Source organism: Chrysemys picta, chromosome 1 (genome assembly GCF_011386835.1).
Source record: "Chrysemys picta bellii isolate R12L10 chromosome 1, ASM1138683v2, whole genome shotgun sequence".
Lineage (NCBI taxonomy): Eukaryota > Metazoa > Chordata > Testudines > Emydidae > Chrysemys > Chrysemys picta.
The window spans coordinates 235,623,813-235,645,933 of NC_088791.1; the positions used below are offsets into that span (position 1 = coordinate 235,623,813).

At 40.7% G+C, this 22,121-nt stretch overlaps 1 protein-coding gene across 5 annotated transcripts in view; it reads left to right on the forward strand.

Annotated features, from left to right (window-relative positions):
- The window catches only part of UBE3A (ubiquitin protein ligase E3A), a 92,953-nt gene that overhangs the window by 15,824 nt on the left and 55,008 nt on the right, over window positions 1–22,121 (forward strand). For 2 of the 5 annotated variants that reach the window (XM_005283198.5, XM_065580830.1), the window contains exons 2-4: window positions 6,409–6,476; window positions 16,850–16,964; window positions 21,018–21,062. In XM_005283198.5, coding sequence (XP_005283255.1) covers window positions 16,945–16,964; window positions 21,018–21,062 — 65 coding nt within the window. In that variant the 5' untranslated portion in view covers window positions 6,409–6,476; window positions 16,850–16,944. Of the gene's footprint in view, window positions 1–6,408; window positions 6,477–16,049; window positions 16,197–16,849; window positions 16,965–17,471; window positions 17,538–21,017; window positions 21,063–22,121 lie in introns of all 5 variants that reach the window. The other 3 variants (XM_005283197.5, XM_042840823.2, XM_065580831.1) reach the window with 3 other exon arrangements.

The following is a 22,121-nucleotide window of genomic DNA, read 5'->3' on the forward strand; positions in this document are numbered from 1 at the left end:
CAAGTGCAGAGTCCTGCTCTTAGGATGGAAGAATCCCATGCACTGCTACTAGGGACCAAGTGGCTAGGCAGCAGTTCTGCAGAAAAGGACCTGGGGGTTACAGTGGACGAGAAGCTGGATATGAGTTGACAGTGTGCCCTTGTTCCCAAGAAGGCTAACAGTATTTTGGGCTGTATAAGTAGGGGCATTGCCAGCAGATCGAGGGATGTGATCATTCTCTTCTATTCGACATTGGTGAGGCCTCATCTGGAGTACTGGGTCCAGTTTTGGGCCCCACACTACAAGGATGTGGAAAAATTGGAAAGAGTCTATTGGAGAGCAACAAAAATGATTAGGGGGCTGGAGCACATGACTTATGAGGACAGGCTGAGGGAACTGGGATTGCTTTTTCTGCAGAAGAGAAGAATGGGGAAGGATTTGATAGCTGCTTTCAACTACCTGAAAGGGGGTTCCAAAGAGGATGGATCTAGACTGTTCTCAGTGGGAGCAGATGACAGAACAAAGAGCAATGGTGTCGAGTTGCAGTGGAGGAGGTTTAGGTTGGATATTAGGAGGATGGTGGAGCACTGGAATAGGTTACCTAGAGAGGTGGTGGAATCTCCTTCCTTAGAGGTTTTTAAGGTCAGGCTTGACAAAGCCCTGGCTGGGATGATTTAGTTGGGGTTTGGTCCTGCTTTGAGCAGGGGGTTGGCCTAGATGACCTCCCGAGGTCCCTTCCAACCCTGATATTCTATGATTCTATTATGGCTGTGGGACCAGCAGGATCCCAGTCCTGCTGCAGGGTTCTCGTTTAAGGATGCAGCCTATATGGGAGCTCTCCAGTCCCCTAACATTAGGCAGTAACAGCTACACCTCTATCCCGATATAATGCGACCCGATATAACACAAATTCGGATATAACGCGGTAAAGCAGCGCTTTGGGGAGGGGGGGCTGCTTTACCGCGTTATATCCGGCAGCGGGGCTCCCTGCAGCGGCCGGAGCCCGGGGCTCTTTAAATCACTGCTGGAGCCCTGCCGCCGCTACCCAGGGCTCTGGCAGCAGGGCTTGGGCGGTCCTTTAAATCACCGCTGGAGCCCTGCTGCTGCTGCTACCACAGGGCTCCGGCAGCGGGGCTCGGGCAGTGCTTTAAAGGGCTCGGCGCTCTGGCCGCTGAGGGGCGCCCCAGGCCCTTTAAATCACCGTCAGATCCCTGCTGCCACTACCCCGATATAACGCGGTTTCACCTATAATGTGGTAAGATTTTTTGGCTCCCGAGGACTGTGTTATATTGGGTAGAGGTGTAATTGGTTGCTTTCGGAACTGCTGAGCATTTGGTTGCATATAGTGTGAAATAATAAGGATGAATTATGTTCCAAGTAGTAGAATTTTATTCTGTAACAAAATCAGTGCAAAAAAACCCAACCTGTGTAATTTTAAAACAAATACATTAAAATCTTAATAAAACTTAATAAATTAAGAAAACAGAACTTATGAAGGGGAAAGAATGTTCATGTCCATTCCAGCTACACATACACCAACTGCAGCTTTCACAGGTCAGTGCATGTGAAGCGGTGATTGTCTTTCATGTCTCACAGGGTAGAGTGTTAGCAGTAGTGCAGCAACCCCGATACCATGTGGACTGTTGAGCGGGTGTGGGGTGTAGGAACCTCCCAGTATTGAGTTCTCAATGGGCTGCAGAGGGGGGCGAGCCCAGGATTGTTGAACCTGCAGGTCCACCAGTCTGCAGCATCAGTTTGCTGCCCAAGAAGCTCCATTATGTCCTGGTGTATCTCCCTTTCCTTTTCCTGCTTGGACTCCTGGATCTTTCTCCTCTCCACTATTTCCTTCTCCAAGTTGTCCACAGAGTTCATCCTCCAGGCCTTGTGCTCATGGTCCAGTGCAGCATTGGCTTGCAGGATTACATGGAACAAATCATCTTGAGCCCTTTTTTCTCATCCTTATCTGGCGCAGGCATTCTGCGGGTGTGGAGGGGGAGACCCTGAAGGCTGCAATGGTAGCAGCTGAAGATAAAAAACACTCAGAAGTACCATTGTCCGCGCATTCACTACAGAAAGTGAAATTTAAGATGCTGAACTCACTCCTCTTGCTCCCTAAAGTTTTAAGCACTACAGTCTCACTTCTGTTTGGGAATGCTTGTGCACAGCACCAGCCATGGTGAGTATGGCCTGCCAGGGGTTGGGGAAGTGAGGAGGGAATTGCTTGGTTGCATGATTCTAGTAGTGTAGGTCAGTGGCACTGAATACTGGCACTGTTTTCTGTAGGCAGTGGTTGTTTTAGCTGATATCTTTCTCAATGTCGCAAAGGCAGAGAGAACACAGCTGCTGCTAGCATCCCAAAGCCACCTGGGCCTGTATGCTGCTAGCCTGGGTACTGAAATGGTGCCTGCTGAAGTTATCGCTGAGTGGTGTGGGAAAGTGTCCTAATATGGAGGAAGACATAAGGCAACCCTCCCTAGAAACCTTCGGCAGAGGATTTCAGAGGATCTCAAGGAAATTTTCATTGAGATCTTTCAGGAGGATTCCAGGGACATCCCTGTGTACATAAACAAATGGCTCTACATGGCGCCCCTACCTAACTCTAGAGGGGAATGAAAAGCAGATACAACTCTACTTCTCTTGGTTGTGCCACTACCTCTTCTAGCCTGAGTAAATTAATGAAAAGTCAAAAGATGAGTCCTGCTACTTTGGGGGGAAGGGAGGGAGGCATTCCTGGAATAGAAAATTTATCTATGTACTTACCCAAGGTTCCTTCCCATCCATTGGGCTCACCTGTGCTCAACTGGCTGGACTGCAGTGCAGTCAAAAACAGATCCTGGTTCACTGCCCAGCTGGATCCCCCAGTTGCCTGTCCCCCATACTCTTTCTCCTCACTTTTCACAGCAGGGACCTGTGACTCTGGCTCATCAGAGGTATCCACAGTCCTGGAGGGGACAGGGTGTGTCAGCAGAGTATGGCATGCAGCTCTTTGTAAAAGTGGCATGTCTGAGGCTTGACACCAGATCTCTTGTTGGCCTCCCCGGCCTTCTGGTATGCCTCCACAGCTCCTTGACTTTCCTTCAACACTGCTGCTGGCACCTGTTGCATCCCTTCTACTGTATCCCTTGAGCAATCTGTTCATAGATGTTGACATTTATATGGCTGATCCAGAGCTGTGCCCACACAGCCTCTTCTCCCCACAGGCCCAGAAGATCCAATATCTTCTGTATACTCCAGGCAGGAGTGCATCTAGAGCATGTAGCCAGCACGATCAACTGGCCAATTGCACTCAACTATGTACAGCTACTAGATGTGCTCACCAAGCCAGGCAATCAGTGTAGACACGTGCACAACTAGGTCAACGTAAGCTGCCTTGCATCAACCTAACTTTGTAGTGTAGACTAGGCCTGAGTATACTTCCCAGACCTGAAGAAGAGTTCTGTGTAAGCTCAAAGGCTTTTCTCTCTCCAACGAAAGTTGCTCCAATAAAAGATATTATTTCACCCACCTTGTCTCTATGATTACTTCATAGCAGTTCCAGTGTCCAAAGTCTTGGTGCTAAAGGAAAGGGTTAGGAATGCCTGTAAATGCCATACGTTATTTTAAACTGAAGTCTATAACTGAACATTTGTTAGTCTGTTGCAATCAGGTATCATTTTACCAAAAAGCTACTACGTTTGTGATGTTGGAAAGTAGAGCCCAATGTAAGATTGTAAACATGAAATATTCCACTTGTATAAAGAACAGGAGTACTTGTGGCACCTTAGAGACTAACAAATTTATTAGAGCATAAGCTTTCGTGGACTACAGCCCACTTCTTCGGATGCATACCTTGTATAGTTCTGATGTCCTTATCCTTTTGTTAGGAAAAGATTTACATGATTTGCCATTGTTGGACTACAGTGCTGCTTGTTCCAGATATCTCTCTTTGGAAGTTGATCACCATTAGGACCAAAAGGATGCTTATTTTAATGTTTGTATTTTAAACTGTCTAGTGTTTTTATGCACAACTCTTATGTGAACATCCGTAATACTGAGCAGTATGTCTATAGTTTCCTTTAAAGTAACTGGAAGTTTTTTCTTTAACCTCTTGGTGCTGGTTGCAGTTGCACTTGATGGTGACACTAATGTATTAGGCAGGGAATATAGACTGATGGGTGAGTGAATGTACTCTGTTAGTCAAGCAGGAGGTCATAATTGGGCTCTCTAGTAGTTACCCTCTTCTAATTATGATCATAAATGTTCAGTGACTGAGTGAATTTATGGTACTTCTCTTGGCACATGCTACATTGTTCGCAACATTCTGGATGTCCTCAGACAGAGGTATTGTCTTGCTTAGTTTCATCGTCTATTAGCTTGATATGCATAGTATGGCTTTGCAGATTGCTGTTTATCTTTTCAGGTTGCCAGCCACTTTGTTTGATACCTGAAATTCCTGTGTTGGTCACAGTATTCTTGAAATTCTTTAATGACTTTATTTAGTAGCTTGTAATCCTCTTCGTGCTACTGTTGAAATATGCTGTAGTTCTTCAGTATCTCTGGACCTGCCACTTTTAGTGTGTGGAGAATTTTGCTTGTTTCGGATTCTTTGCAGTATGCTTTCATATGATCCATTTTTTAAATTTATATTCCAACACGAAATAATAATGTGGGCACACTGTTGCTTATAAGAGACTAATCTTAATTTCCTAATCCCAGTCACATGTCATGGGTGTCAGAGTAGTTGTCAGTAAAGTAGTAGCTTTGTTTCATGTGCCACACAGGCTACATGGTTGAATAAAGTTTTAAGACAAATTTTCATGTAGTTTGCATAGCTTAAAGAGGTCACAGTTCCACTTGAGTACCTAATCTTTTACTGGAATAGGTGTGATGGCACCAAAGAATAGAGTGTGTGTGTGTGTGTGTGTGTGTGTGTGTGTGTGTGTGTATATATATATATATATATATATATATCTGGTTATTTATATATATATATATATATATATATATATATATATATATATATATATATATATATATAACCAGAGAGAAAACATCTTTATTAAGTGAATCTGTGTGCTAACAATATTAAGAACAATGAAATAATTGCAGATACTCATTGTTGCTTGTATGGAAAAAAGTCTGGTCTTGAAAAATTTGCCATGCAGTGTGAGACTTAGGATATGTCTACACTAGTACTTTTGACAGAATAATTTATGTTGCGCAGGGGTGTGAAAAAACACCCCTCTGAGCAACGTAAGTTACACTGACAGAAGCGCTGATGTGGACAACGCTATGTCAGCAGGAGACGCTCTCCTGCCAACATAGCTACCACCATTTCCTGAAGGTGGTTTAATTATGTTGCTGGGAGAGGTCTCCCGTCTGGGTAGAGTGGCTTAACATGAGCAATCTTACAGCAGCTGTGCCACTGTAAGCTCGCTAGCATAGACATAGCCTAAATAAACACAATCTACTTAATGAGGGTAATTAGTGACAATTTACCTAGGGATGTGATGGATTTTCCATCCCTTGACATCTTTAAATCAAGATTGGATGTTTTTCTGAATGATGTGCTCTAGCTCAACCTGAAGTTATGGACTTGAGGCAGGAATTGCATGGTGACGTTCTATGTCCTCTGTTGAAGGTTGGACTAGATGATCATAATGGTTCCTTTTAGCCTTAAAATCTATGAAAAAAAATATAATTTCATTTTCAAAGTACCCAAAGATGGTATTTTGTACTAAATTAATGATCTTACCATTTTTATCTGTTGAACCACAGTAACACAGCTTTAAAAGACTCAGCATTAACTCTGAGTACATTTTTGTCACCAATCCCCCAAAAGTAAATTTCTAAATTAGTAGTTTAATTGCCACAAAAATAAAGTTGTGTGCTAAGGCAGATTTTGTTGTCAGATTTATGCTTGATTCCATTGTTTGTTACAACTCCATAAAAAGGGATTCATTATAGCAATGCCTTCAAACCTGAAAGATTACATGTTCAGCAAAAATACAAAAAATGTAATTTTTCTTCTTTTCTGCTGCTTTATGATGTGTAATGGCAGCCTTAAACTTTTGTTTGCAGTTATACATCTCAATCTCTCCAAAGGCTTTGCCAAAATCCTACATCAAAGAGAGAGAAATGGATATTTATATTAGATTATGTGGGTCTCTTGGGAAAGTGTTTTTACATCCTCAAGGAGAGTAGAAAAAGGCATTTTTTTGTTTTGATTTTTCACAGTTTCCCTTAACACTGCATATGTGTTTGTAAATATTGCATCTGTTTGTGAATTATACTGTAAGTGTTCGTTTTTGTGCACATAACATGTTTTGTGTTTGAGGATGTTCATCCAGTAAATGGCACTAGTTTTTCAAGGCTGCTTTGTTTTGTTCCAAGTTGGTATTGAACTTGTTCATCAGTGCAAAAACTGAAATGTGATGTTTTGTATTATAGGTCCAAAAACAGTGGAAATCCATTTTATAATTTGCAAGAACAAACTTCTGAAGCTGTGGAAAAATATGGTATGTCTGCTGTATTTTCATGTGTTGTATATGCAACTTGTCACCAAATGTCTCTTGAGTTGTAGTTCTTACCTTAACAAAACTTGTCTATAAAAATGAGAAGTTGTAACAAAAACGCCATTTAGGGGAAGTACTGAGACATATTCTTTTATTTTCAAACATTTAAGTTGTAATATCTCTTCCCTTATGATACACAGTTCTGACAGTTGGCAGTCACTTGACATTCAGGGATTCAGTAAATGAAGCACAAAATGATGTAGCCTTGATGAACCCCCTTTAAAGTTGTTTAACAAACCTAACATATTGCTGTTACTATATACCTGTACTTATGTGGAATGAATCAGAATTGAGACAACTTTTAATTTTTATCTAACTGCTGAACACATTTGCAAAATTTCTAGACGTTTAAAACTTCAGTTGCTAATTTAAAAGTACAAAATAAGATGTACAACAGCATTCAGTGCAAAAACCGCTCTTAACAGCATTAAGATTACAAATTGAAACATCAGAAAATGCGGAAATTAAGGTTCTAATAGTAATATTAATGTGGTTGTATTGCACACGGTGTCTGTTTTGTTCATACTTTTAACAGTGTAACCTAGAATTGAAAATATTACATATGTGCAGTGTAGCAAAATTAATGTTTTAATTTTTAAACTTTTAAAATATCTTGCAACCTTTAAACTTAATGGGAAAAAAATATGGGTAAGAGAAGAAAAAATAGTGTTCAAAACAGTTTCATAACTAGCTAGGTTTTCAATTGCACTTCTACATAGATACAAAAAAAATAGCTGTAGAATTCTAAAATTTCCAAGTGCAGTAACCAGTAATTGACTGAAAACCTTTTTGAACTGCACATGCCCGAAGTGATTTTTTAACCAGTTAAATTTTTTTTCTAGTTTACTGAGTGACTGTCCATTAATAAAGACTAACATTATGAATGGGAATGCTGGAGTTTGAAACTTCAGCCACTTTTGAATAGTGTACAGAATGTTTTTTGAAACAGTTTAAATGTGGGAAGAGGTGGTGTTCCTAATTAAAGAACTGCTGAATGTATCTGGGGGGAGGTGTGTGGGTTTTTTTTTTAAATGCACCCCCAATCCCCCAAAATTTCTGTTGTGATAAAGTATTGAGAGGATTGGCCCAGAAGGAAAGTGTTCTTAACTCTTTAAAAACGATGTAAAACTGTTGAGGGGGGTGAGCTTTAAAATTAAAGTTGAGTTACAACCTAAACTATAGCTTTTGCTTTCGTGAAGGCTGTAACTCTTTGCAAGAGCTGTGATGTTTCCTTTCCATAATACAGTTGTTTTTGGGAGACTTTAGAAATTGGTCCTCTGCTCTGTCAAGCAGGTAGCAGCTAGTGACTGCTCAGTCATTTTTCTACCCACAGCACCTCTGAGACCACCCCCCTGCTTCTTGTTCTCCAGAAAATTGCTCTTCAGTTGCAATTCAGTTGTAGATGGTGACCGTTCCTGTTGAAATCTAGGCCACTACTTTTATGCTGACTTTTCTCCTGCTGGCCACTCTGCTCTGAATGATGTAACTCTTTGCCATGGTTGGGTTTTTTTTGACATAGTCCCTGAAACTGTACTAGACAATTTAGGCACTTTATAAAATAAGGGCGTGTTCCTTACCCCATTTTAGAACTTGCAATCTAATTTTAGATGTGGGGAACACCAAGAAGGATGGTGATTACAGGAACATAATCAAATGGTTATTCCGTTTTAGTATCTGCACATCTTAATTGTTCCAGTAAGTCTAGGGGGGAGAGCGAGAGCACAATCACATCCTTTAGGTAACATGGAGGAAGTTTGTTTTTAGGAGCGATCAGGGGATGGTAAGGGTTGGTGAACAGACACTGGGAAGGTAGTCTGCGTAAGAAGCAACATGGAAGAAGATAGGAGTGTGAGAAGGAAACTAATGAGGGGATCAGAGATGGAGAAGAGGCTTGATGGAGCAAAAGGTAAAACGTGAAGGCTGACATGGAACTGTGTACTATCTTCATTGCAAAGACAGGGCAAGAGGAGCCATTGGAAGAATTTAAAAGGGAGTGATATGGTCTAACAGCTGATATGCAAGGTAATTTCAGCAGCAGCTGTGGGTATCAAAGACTGGAAGGAATTTACAGTGATGGAGATGATTAAGATATAGACAAGTTGTTTTGCTGTTGCAAAAGACAAAAAGGAATGGATTCTTTTTTATGATGAGGAGAAAAATGGTGCAAGATTTGGTTATGACCCAAGTGAGAGATGGAGTTAAAATGACCCCCAGATTTTATCACTTTGATGGATACTCATGTTGACAGTACTGAACAGAGGTAGTGGACGGGGTATAGGAGGAAAAATAAATGGCTTTGGTTCAGCATGAACAAAAGCCAAGGTAAAAGCAACCTATCCAAAAGGAAACCTAGGAGAGAGTCTCAAATGCAAGGCTGGACATACCTCATCTAGAGAAATAAAACAGGGTTGCATCCCTGATCATCTTAGCTGATAGCCACTGATGGACCTATCCTAAATGAACTTATCTAATTCTTTTTTGAACCCAGTTATAATTTTGGCCTTCACAACATCTCCTGGCAATGAGTTCCATAGGTGGACTGTATATTAGCTACCTTCCAATCATCTGGTATAGAGGCTTATTTAAGCAATAGGAAACATACCATAGTTCTGCAGTTTCATATTTAAGTTCTTGCAGAACTCTTGGTTGAAACCATCTGGTCCTGGTGACTTATTACTAGTTTGTTCCAAAACCACCTCTACTGACATCTAAATCTGGGACAGTTCCTCAGAGTTGTCACCTAAAAATGATAGCTCAGGTGTGGGAATCGTCCTCATGTCCAGTGGAGTGAAAACTGATACAAAGAATTTATTTAGCTAATCTGAAATGGCCTTGTCTTCTTTGAATGCTGCTTTAACACCTCGATGGTCCAGTGGCCCCACTGATTGTTTAGCAGGTTTCCTGCTTCTAATGTACTTAATTTTTATTATTATTATTATTATTTTATTTATTGACTTATTTATTGCTGTTCATTTTTGAGTCTTTTGCTAGTTGCTCTTCAGATTCTTTTTTGGCCTGCCTAATTATATTTTTAAACTTGACTTGCCAGATTTTGTGCCCCTTTCTGTTTTCCTCACTAGCATTTGACTTCCAATTTTTAAAGGATGCCTTTTTACCTCTTACAGCTTCTTTTACTTTATCATTGTTATTTGCCATAGTGGTACTGTTTTGATCCTCTTACTATGTTTTTTTTAATTTGGGGTATACATTTAGTTTGAGCCTCTATTATGGTGTTTTTAAATAGTTTCCAGGCAGTTTGCAGGCATGTCACGCTTACAACTGTAACTTTTAATTTTCATTTAACTAGCTTCCTCATTTTTGTGTAGTTCCTTTTTCTGAAGTTAGTATTTTCCCTCCCACAAGGATGTTAAATTTAATTACATTATGGTCCCTATTACTGAGCAGTTCAACTATATTGACCTAATCCTGTCCATCCTTGGATTTTGTAGAAGTGTCATCTCTCTAGCTGTATTCCTCGTTTTGTGGTTTCTCTTTCTCCCCACTCCTCTTTGCTGGAACCCATTCACAGGGCTCTATGATTGCCCCCTCTTGTTCCTCTGCACTATACCTTTTGCTTTTAGGATCCCTTGACAAAGGAGCATGGCTAACTCATGGAAAACGGGTTTAAAAAGCCAGCTCCTGAACAACCAGAGGGAGCTACCAAGCAGGAGACGCAAACAGTAGTTTTGTGGTGGTGTGTGAGAGCCAGATACACCTAATAAACATACTCTAAACTTCGGCAAATAACACCCCTCCTCTCCCCAAAAAAAGAACAAACTAAAACCTTTACAAGAGTAAAAATATGCATGCCGAAACCCAGTGGCAGAGCAGGGCTATCAAGTTTATTGCACTGAATGCACGATATACAATTAGCTCCTTTGTAGTCAGATGGCATACATGTGCAGTTGTTGCAAGCAACTCATGGCCCTCAGAGACGAATATGGGCTCTTGAGACTGGAATGGCTGACCTGGAGGAGCGAAGGGAGGCAGAGGTACACAGATGAAACTTTCAGGAACATAGTAGGGTGGTGCCATCCCCCAGTCCATCAGCGTCTATGCTGTTGAGGAGGATGAAAGACTCTGAGAACATCAAGCTGGAGGGGAGAAAAACAATCCCATAGTTGGGACCCTCCTTCCAGGTGATGTCCTGGTATCCTCTCGCACTGAGGAGACAACTCCTTGGGAAGGGAACCCCAGTCACTAGGAAGAACCAGGTAATAGTATTGGGGGATTTGATCAGTGGAAATATAGATGGTTGGGTTTGTGATGACAGGGAGAACCACATAGTGAATTCCCTGCCGGGTGCAAAGGTTGCAGATCTCTCAAAACATGTAGATAGACTTACATGCAATGCTGGGGAAGAGCCAGTGGTCGTGGTAAACGTAGGACCAGTGGCATAAGGAAAGGTAGGAGAGAAGTCCTTGAGGGCAAATTTAGGCTGCTAGGTAAGAGATTAAAGTCCAGGACCTCCCTGGTAGCATTTTCTGAAATGCTTCCAGTTCCATGTGCAGGGCCAGTTAGACAGGCAGAACAGCAAGGTCTCAATGCATGGATGAGATGATGGTGTTTGGAGGAGGGATTTAGGTTTATTGGGAACATTTTGAGAGGAGGAGGAGCCTATACAGGAAGGATGGGCTCCACCTACACCAAAACAGAACCAGACTGCTGGCATGTATAATTGAAAAGGGTATTTTTAAACTAAGGGCAGGGGGAAAGCAGGCAGGTACGGAGGGACAATCAGTTCAGATAGACACATCCTTTAGGAGAGGATTTTTTAAAGGGGATACTTTATATCCTAATAAAGAGGAGAGGATAGAAGTTGATAAAGTACAGGTAGGAACTGAAGAGAAATAGTCAATCAAGAGCCCCATTTAATCGCATCACATGAAGGCAGACAACTAAATACTGACAAATTTTATAAGTGCTTGTATACAAATGGAAGAAGTCTAAATACTAAGATGGGTGAACTTGAGCACCTGGTATTAAATGAGGATATTAATATAACTGACATCACAGAAACTTGGTGGAACAATGATAACCAATGGGACATGGTAATACCAGAGTACAAAACACACAGGAATGAGAGTAGATCACACTGGAGGGGGAGTGGAACTATACATGAAAAAGAGGATAGTCAAAAATAGTGAAAAATCTTAAATGAATCAAACTGTACCACAGAATCTCTATGAATAGAAATTCCATGCTTGAATAATAGGCGTATTCCAGTAGGACTATATGACTGATCACCTGACCAGGATGGTTTTGATTGTGAAATGCTCAGTGAGATTAAAGAAGCTACAAAAACAGAAAATCCACAGAAAAATAATAAAGGGTTTTTTTAACTATTTCCATATTGATTGGGTACATGTCACCTCAGGATGGGATGCAGAGAGAAAATTTTTAGACACTGTTAATGACTGATTCTTGGAGCAGCTAGTCCCTGGAACCCACAAGGGTAGAGACAATTTCTGAGTCCTAAATGGGACTCAGGATCTGGTCCATAAGGTGAATATAGCTGAATCGCTCAGTAATAGCAACTATAATGTAATTTAAACTTAACAATCTTGTAGGGGGAAAAATACCAAAGAAACCCACAACAGTAGTAGTAAACTTTCAAAAGGGGTATTACACAAAAATGAGGAAGCTAGTTAAATGGAAATTCAGAGGAATAGTCACAAGAGTGCCATGCCTACAAGCTGCATGGAAACGATTTAAAAACATCGTAATAGAGGCTCAAACTAAATGGACACCCCCCTCCTCCTCCCCATATGAAAAAAAGACAGTAAGAGGACCCAAAAATACTTCCATGGCTAAACAGCAGAGTAAAAAAGGCAGTTACGGTCAAAAAGGCATCCTTTAAAAATTGGAAGTTAAATCCTAGTGAGGAAAATAGAATGGAGCGTAAACTCTGACAGATCAAGTGTAAAAGTATAATTAGGCGAGCCAAAACAAATTGAAGAGCAGTTTTTGTGTCTTTTGTGAATTAACAGTTTACTCACAGGTTACTTTTAAGATCAATTATGCTACAGTTTATCTAATTAATTTCCTTCCCATTTGGGCCAGCCACTATTCCAAGCAGCCATCTGATTTTTATAAAACTATCTTCACTGCTGTCCAGAAGATTTCTCTGTTTAGGCAATTTGTTCATCTCGTCCATATTTTGATCCTGGCAGCAAACATACATAATTTCTTCCTCATGGGCCTCTGCCATATTTGGAGGCAATAGTAAAAATACTCCAGAAAGGAACGTTTTTTTTTTCTAACAGACAGAATGGTCAAACTGTCATTTCTAATTAGGGTTTATAGAAGCAAATTTCAGCAACAAGAAAGTCTACCAACCTGTAGTTTGTCAGCCCTTATTCCTTAGGCCCGGTCCTGACTGAGACCACTGCAGATCATCTTCTAGTGGGTATTGCTGTATGGAGAATCTGGAATTAAAACTCAGTCCCTTTTCTGGGGTAAGCCTTGGTGGCTGAACAAGCAATGCACAAAAGCAAGCACCATTCTCCAGGAGCTAGACACTAATAAGCTTCAAACATAAGCCTGACAGAATCCTCAGGGCAGTATAGAGACCCTCTCAGAATAAACTCCTTAACTATAGAAGGTGAAGAGTCTGCACAGAAAAGTATTAGGGCTCATAGCTGTTCAGCTAGCCCTATGATGAGTAGCTCAGGTATATCCCTATAAACACATACTATTCAGAATGGAACCCATGCCAGTGGTGACCTATATGTAGTATGGAGAAGCCATAGTCTTTTCAGGAATCTGTTCTCTTCGGATGAGCAGAATGAAATCAACTGTGTAACACACATTTCCATCTGCTAGGCGCCAAAATAGTTGAGGGGAAGGGCATCTAAATCCATGAATCTTCATCATGGTAACTGAGGAGAGGAGCTCACAGTTTGCACTCATCAACCCCAAGAATGTTTTTTGGCATCCTGTCCACCTCAGCCCTTTAAAAGGAAGGAAAAAAGCCCAATTATTGTGAAGATGGTTAGTGGTGTTAGACGATCTGAATATTGCAGGGAAAGAACCTTTACTTTCCTTTGACCCCAAACAGATAGCTTTTTCAACGAAGTCAGTACTCTATTCCTGTTCCAGATCCCTCAGATTTGTAGCATGGCACACAGTTTGTTATCCAAAATAAAGGTACTGGATGTAGCCAAATTAGGTTCCATTCTTCTTTATCTAGAGGCACACCAATTAGGCTTAAGAAAAGGGGCTAGAATTCAGTTATTAATGATTTATTTTTCATTTCTAAATGCATCCTTACAAACCTGCTTCACTGCACCCATGCAAAATTGAATAAAAACACACACTTCCTGCTGCTTTCCCGAGAAGCAAAAAGGAAATTACATTGCTTCCGATTAGGGCTCCTTTTATTCTCTACAGCAAATTGAGAAGCTAGAAAATGGCACAAGATCCGTCTAAAGGTCGTCATGCCCGAAGGAATACTGTAAACTTTTTCATCCTGTTTTGCATCACCACCTCTTGCTTGGATCATAGATATTTCATTCTGTGGACCACTAATGATCCATGGACGTTAGTTTTAGAACCACTACCTTAAGGATTCGTGTCTCTGCCATTGATGGTTTTAGGGAAATGTGGCAGTCTATTCTATGGGCTTTAAAACCTTGTGCCAACTTCCTGGAAATGGTTATTTGCATTTTGATCCCCCTCTTTTCTACCATTAGGTCCCCAGCTATTTTGAGCCTTAATTTGATTTTGAAAAGGTTATTTTTTTATCATTCCTTCCTCACTCAAACGCTTTCAAAGGTATTGCAGCCGTTAATCTAGATTGTTTTAGATTTTTCCTCTTTGTGGCCATTAGGTTTGCCAGAAGAACAGGGACAATAACCCTTTCTGCAGTTCCAGAATAGATTTTTTTTTCCATCTTTCCACTCACCTTTCCTATTTTCCTTTCATTCAACCCTAGATGTGGGAAGGAAATGTCATTTCACTAGTTTGGTATTGGTATTAGTAATATTTGCACTTTGCCCTTCTCATCTGTTGATCTCAAACTTCATTACAAAGGTAGTAAGTATCATTACTGCATTTTACAGATGGAGAATTTGAAGCCCAATAGTGAAATGAGTTGTCCTAGTGAGTCAGTGGCAGAGCTGGGAAACTTCAAAAAGTTTGAAGCCTTTAAGGATCATAATGAGCTGTGGTATACTTCAGCGAAGAGAGTCGGTGGCTGTTGCTAATGCTTGTCAACATTAGTTCCCTTCTGCAAGGGTCCTTGTGACCTGTTCAGCTGAAAAAGGGGGGCTTCGCTGGGTTACATGTATCGAGCCTTCACGTGCACTCCCTGATTATTCACCAAATAAGTGTGTGGTTTGGCCATTAGCAGATGTGGTAGTCAGCTGCAGAATGCTGACGCCTTTTTGTTTGTGAAGATAGTGCTAGTTAGAGCCCTACAGTCTGTGCAGGTCAGAGTGAGAGCTCACTGAAGGAAACTTCCTAGCTATTGCACAGTGCTGGACTTGTGTGGCCACTGGCTGTTAACAGATCACTATTTTTAGAAGAAACTAAAATCAAAATTTTTTTTGCACTCACTAAATGCAGCAGTAGCATATACACATGTTTAAACAAAAGGCAGTGCTTGTCTTGAATGAATCCTTCTGCACTAAGAGATCAACTTATCGTATATACTCGATCATAAGCCAGTTCGTTTCTAAGCCAACTCCCCCAAGATGGATAAGTAAAAATGGAAAATTTTTATGACCCGTTCATAAGCCAACCCTATAATTCAGAGTTCAGCAAACTTTGGCTCCCGGGCCATCAGGATAAGCTGCTGGCGGGCCGAGAGGGTTTGTTTACCTCAAGCAGCCGCAGGCACGGAGGTTAACCTAAGTAAACAAAGTGTCCCGGCGCACCAGCTGCTTACCCTGACAGGCCGGGACAGCAACTGGTGGGGAAACTTTTTTGGGGGGAGAAGCTGGGGGTCAGGGGAGTAACCCCTGTGACCATTCCCCACATGACCCCATCCCTAGCCCGGGACCCCCACACTCGCTCTATCCCATCCCTTCCCACTTTATCTGGGGAGGGCCAGGGGAGGATGTCTCTGGCCTGGCCGCAGCCTGCTCCGGCGGGCCGGGCGTCGCCGCCAGAAGTGGAGAGACTCTGGCCCCGTCTCTTCCCTTCTGGCTGTGCTGCCTCTCCTTGCTCCCTCTGTTGGGGGGAGGGGCTGTGTCCCACCTCTCCCTCTCTATACCCGTTCATAAGCCGACCCCCTTCTCTGATGCTTCCTTTTTTTACTAAAAAAAAATCAGCTTATGAACGAGTATATACGGTATGTAAATTATTGCTTTTTGTGAGCTGACTCCATCACAGATACAGGATTCAAATATTTTTCTGTTCTTTACTCTTATCCAATCCTGCTAGGAGTGTGGGAGTGGGATGGAGGAGGAGAGAATGGGGTGATTTTAAGTGTTGAGGATTGTTTTTTACCCATTAATTTTAGTTTAGGACAGATAATAGAAATAGGTAAGAGACTAACTGGTTCCTTTTCAGACATGGAAGTAATCAGCTGGGGTGGTCCCAGGGCGCTTTGGGCACGAGTATTGCTGAGTTATCATTGGCTGCCACCTGCCTGACAGAGTAGAGGACCAACCCTACAATTTATGCCAGTGGAGACAGATCACAGGAAACAATTGACAGGTAAAATAATTGTTTTTTAAATGGAAGGAGAAGACTAAAAAATCTTTAAAATATAAATGGGGCTGACACTCTAACGAGATGTCCAAACACTGTAAAGTTTATTGCTCCTGTCAAATATCTGACCAGTTTCATGCATGGACTTGGATCATTCTGCTTATTTTTGGATGAAAAACATAGCAAAAAATAGCTATATGGAAGTTCCTTGAAACCCAACAATCTTTCTAGAAACAATTTAAAATTGAGTTATATTAAGGAAACATATTATCAAATATAGTAGTATATTGAGAACTGAACTGTAATTCATGTTTATGTAATGTTTCCAAATCTTTGAGTGTTCATTATATTGAAATGAAGTATCTTCCATTGGTCAGTTAGGTTTGTGTGTTTGTTTTTACTGCGTTAACAAACTTCAGGGTTAGTATTAAAGTTCACTTATATGGACCAGTTCCATCTGTTATGGTGAATTAAAGTAAAAATCATAGCTGGTCTTCAATGTCCCTATAATTCTTTTTGGCAGCATAGTCTTAAGTTTATCATCTAAAACTATTTTTTAGCATCTGTAATTATTTTACCTCTTTGTGTTGTGTTTATTTAGTGTACTGGCTGGAAATGTTAATTTTTAAGGACTTTTAACTGTTTTTTTATTTATTTAGAATTGTTAAGCCTAGGTATAATCCAACTTAACGACTGGTGTGGCAACCTGTTTTTAATCAGTGACTCAAAACTGTGATCACCCCGATGTCACCGAATGGCCACAACTTGTAAAAGGTAAACATAAAAAGATTTAATGGTATTTTTGTGAATTAACTAAATATTATCTTTAGTGTAATACTTAATTTAAAGAATAGTTGATTCATATGACTTTGAAAGTAATTGTATAAATGGAATACAAGTAGCTTTTGAAAGGACAGTGTGACGGTTAGTCGAGACCTAACCTTTGACCTACACTTTTTCTTGTGTTGATGTGAAAGTCCATGTAATTCTCCCCTATGCTGCCTTAAATGTCAGCATCCTAGGACTCATGTCCCCCCTTCAACAGCAAACCACTGTATGCCAAAGATCTAAGGAAAGCATTGGTAAGAAGCAGATCACAATTTCAAGCCTCCAACTACTGTTATAACAGTATTAAAAAAAATGTAATGATAAAAAAATATCTTGCCAGCATCTTATTAAAATATGCATTTAATTAGTGAGTATTTGCTAAAAACATTAGTCCAGGAAACTTGATGATACTGAAATTCAGTAGACTTGCATACCTTTACTTTTCTCTCCTAGGGAGTTACAGTGGAGGTAAAAGGAGTGGCTTGCAGAATGGAGAAGTTGCTCCCAGTGTTGTTGGAAGTGAGCCATCATTTGAATTTGCTAGCTCATGCTGCAGTATTCAGATTAGTTGGTGTCTTGTGATCACAGTTTCTGCCATCTAATTCAAGTTTGAAAGTTGTAAGAGCATTTGCTCTGGGGTCTTGTTAAAACCGTTATTGTAAAGTAACTTAAAACTCTTCTGTTCAGATTTTTAAACAAATGGTGTTGAAAGAGAACATTTCAGCATGTTATTTAATGTATTCTTAGCAGTTTAAGTATAATGTAATTGTGTCTTCAGTATATTACATATTTAGAAAAGTAGTACTATATTTTGTTAATTCTATTTGATATTAATAAATAGCTGCTCATCAAACTAGTGAACTTCTGGTCCTGTAATACAATTGATTTCCCACACTGTTTTAATTAGTGTTATAAGCTTAGCTTGAATTTTTTTAAACTTGATATGATTCTTACATCCTTTATTTTTTAAAAAATATGTCCTGTCCTTTTTTATCTGTGAGGTTTAATGAGAAAATTAATAATACACTAAATCATATTGTAAACCAGACCACTGGAAACCTAGGAAAAATACTTATAGGGATTTTGCACTTTGTATCTACGGAAACAGTTTTGTGAGATCCTGTACTTGTTCTGAAGTTGCTTGATTTTTTCCATAAACATAAAGGTCTCTATTAGTTTAAAAATAAACAAACTGGTCAGCCTGTAGGACAGCTTGGAGTTGGGTGCCTACTCTCTAGTGATGTCACATCTCTGGAAGACCAGATGGGATGAATATAGATTATAGGGATATACTAGATATACTCTACAGCAAATTGGTGCCAAAGACTGGTAGCTACATCCTATTGTTTTATTTTTCTTGTTGTTTGCCTGGTGTCTGCTTTCTTCTGTTTCCCTGCTCATTTTGAATGTGTTGCTGCATTATGTTGTATTGGAAACTGCTGATATTCTTCAATTCCCCTAATACCAGCAACTATTTTTTGTCTGCCCATCAGTTTATGAAAATATAGGGGTGAGTGGAACTGGCACACTAGTGTGTGTGTGTGTGTGTGTGTGTGTGTAATTTCAATTTAATTCAGCTAGCACATGGATATTGACAACATTGCAGCTTTTAAGGTGACATTCAGAAAGGATCTTGAGGCTCTTTTCTAGAAAGTTCCTGGAGGTTCAGCGTTACAAAGGCAACTTGCTTGTTCATTGGGAGTAGGAGACTAGGAAGTTGTATTTGTCATTGCAGTGTAGCTATATCCTTAGTCATTCTGTAAATGAGATAGTGGAGAAGGATTAAGCTACACACAGCTGTTGCTTGAAAATTCAAGAACAGCAATGGATTAATATAAAACATCCGACTAAACCCTATTGGAAAAGATCAAACAATCCCTGCCCATTCTTCTAGATGCTACAGTTCTCCCAGTCAAGTTCACTTGTGTCTTGTTTGGACTGAGTTTTAGTCATTGACTTTCATGCAGGTTCTGTTTTCAGTCAGAAGCTAGGAGACGAACACTCCACAGATCAGAGTTTGACAAAAAGGAGGCAAAGTTAGTTATCATCCACACTGAATTAAATTGCAATCCATTATGCCTTGTAATCATCTCCACTGGCTTTTCCTTCATATTGAATATGAGGGGTAATGAGAATGATTCCCTATGCTCTATGTAAGAAAATTTAGGGGTGGAAGAGCAACCTTTATCCCCCAGAGGAGACATTAAAACATAGTTAATAGTATCAAAAGTTGCTTACAGAATAAAAATCAGTATGGAAATATTTGGTTTATCTTTAGCTATATGTGTACAATGTAAGTATATTAAATGCAGAATTTAAGCTATACAAAACAGTGTTATAAAATTATTAAAATCAGTTGTAAATACAAAAAAAAAATTAAAGCAACTGAATGGCTGACAGTTTTTCTCCTTGAGTTTTCTGTAATATGGCACATCACTGTAGTACATAAGGGCTGCTATTTGTATTTGCAGTAGAGTGATTTGGCAGTACATATTTATTGTATTTCATTTGCTAAGTCGTTTTTTATAGTTTTAGGTGAGCTTGCACACTATTCAAATATAAACTTTTTGTAACTAAAAATTCACTTGTGTGTTTCATGTTAAAACTTTTCTTCAGAAAAAAAAAATCTCAATTACTCAGGAACATTGTCTATAATGGTAATTAGCTAAGCATTTAGGACTAAATCCTGTGTCTGCTAAGCTATATAATGCAATCGCAGAGTCGTCTTCTCATCTGGGAAAGGCTGATTCCCACCCTCCCAGGAACAGCTGTGACAGTTGATAATTCTCATAGCTGACACAATGATTTTGGTACCAGAGAATGATTTTAGCTGAGGCAATGTTTCTCCCTTCCCCCCACTGGGGTGGAAGTGACCTGAATGGGCTGGGCTGGCTTAACTATAAGAAGAGGGTGATGACGTCTGGGGGGCATGCTGGGGATGTTCACCTTCCAAAACATCAATCTATTTAAGCTGGGAAGGAAGAGCAGAAAAATACATGTAACCCCCACCCCCCCACCCCCAACCCTGGTCTCTCACCACCAACAGCTCTGTGGGATTACAGCAAGTGTAAGGCTGCAGTTCATGGACACAGCATTGTGAGGGAGAGGTGACTAGAATCTGTTCAGCTACTTCAGGTGTTGGGTGCTTCACGCTTTGCTTCTGTTGAACTTTTCTCTCTCTTGCCACACAAGGCTCAACCATATGCAAGATCAGTCAATTTGGTACAGAGCTGTTTTTGTGGTGATAAAGGAACTTCAGTGCACCTTATACTACAGAACTTGCTGTGATGATTTGGCCCATAGTTGACTGTGAAACCTAGAAGGGGAAAATGACCAACAAAAATCTATTATACTTTCCTGTCATATGAGCCTTGAAAACATTGCCTTTCTCACTAGAGAATCATTCCTGTCTTAATCTTATTCTCGGCCTTTGTCATGACATATTTACATAAACCATGTTTTCCCCCAGAGTTTAACTAAACTAATAAAAATGAATAAGCAAGTCATATTTCAGTTGCTTGTTTATACTGTTTAACAGTAATATAAACATTATAGACCAGTGTTTCTCAAACTGGGGTCGCCACTTGTGTAGGGAAAGCCCCTGGCGGGCCGGGCCGGTTTATTTACCTGTCCCGTCCGCAGGTCCGGCCGATCGTGGCTCCCACTGGCCGCGGTTCGCTGCTCCAGGCCAATGGGACCTGCTGGAAGCGGTGTGGGCCAACGGACTTACTGGCCACCGCTTCCAGCAGCCCCCATTGGCCTGCAGCGGCGAACCGCGGCCAATGGGAACTGCGATCGGCCAGACCTGCGGACGGGGAGGTAAACAAACCGTCCCGGCCCGCCAGGGGCTTTCCCTACACAAGCGGCGACCCCAGTTTGAGAAACACTGTTATAGACCTAGCAATATAGATAACATTTTTTTCTGATTTTCCTATCCAGCATGTTTTAATATCTTAGAATAAAGAATGATGCTTAACCTTTCTTTTCTGCATCTTGCAGATCACCAGGAGAACCTCACTCTGAAAACATTGAAACTAGCCGAATGTAAGTACATTAAGCAGTAATTAGATGGGTTTTGTGTATTATGTTTAAAGCTCCTCTGGGCTAAATGCAACAGCAGCTTTTTGCAAAAATAAACCTTTAAGTGTACATTTAAAAACAAACAAGAAAATCCTTTGGCTTTCTCCTTGCAAGACCTGTGCACTGTTGTTGTAGGTGAGTTGCTCCCAGGATATTAAAGAGACAAGATGGGCGAGGAGGTAATATCTTTACCTCTGTGTAGCTCGAAAGCTTGTCTCTCTCTCCAACAGAAGTTGGTCCAATAAAAGATAATACCTGACCCACTTTGTCTCTACAAGGCCTATGTCTAATTAGTATATTTCTCTAAAAGAGTAGTATTTGGTTCTCAGTCTAGAAATGTAATTCTCACTGAAATAACATTTTTTTAAGTTTCATTTAGTACCAACCAGCAGATGGTAGCATAATACAGTATCTGAAATTTACAACCCTGCACTTAGACCTAATAGCATGTCAAATTATACTCCTGAAGAAGAGTTCAAGTTTCTCCTTCACCCAATGGAAGGTGGTCCCATAAAAGATATTCTCTCACCCACCTTGTCTCTCTAAATTATACTTAGGGCCCCACCAAATTCACAGCTATGAAAAACGTGTCACGGACTGTGAAATCTGGTGTTTTGGGTGCTTTTACCCTATACCCTATAGATTTCACGGTGGGAGACCAGTATTTCTCAAATTGGAGGACCTGACCAAAAGGAAGTTGCATGGGGGTCACAAGGTTATTTTAGGGGGGATTGCAATATTGCTACCCTTATTTCTGCGCTGCCTTCAGAGTTTGGCGGCCAAGGAGCAGCAGCTGTTGGCTGGGGACCCAGCTCTGAAGGTAGTGCCCCACCAGCAGCAGCACAGAAGTAAGGGTGGCAATACCTTACCATGGCATCCTTCCTTCTGCGCTGTGGCTGATGGTGGCTCTGCCTTCAGAGCTGGGCTCCTGGCCAGCAGCTGCCGCTCACCAGCCACCCAGCTCTGAAGGCAGCACCGCCACCAGCAACAGTGCAGTACCACTTACCACAACCCCCCTCTCCC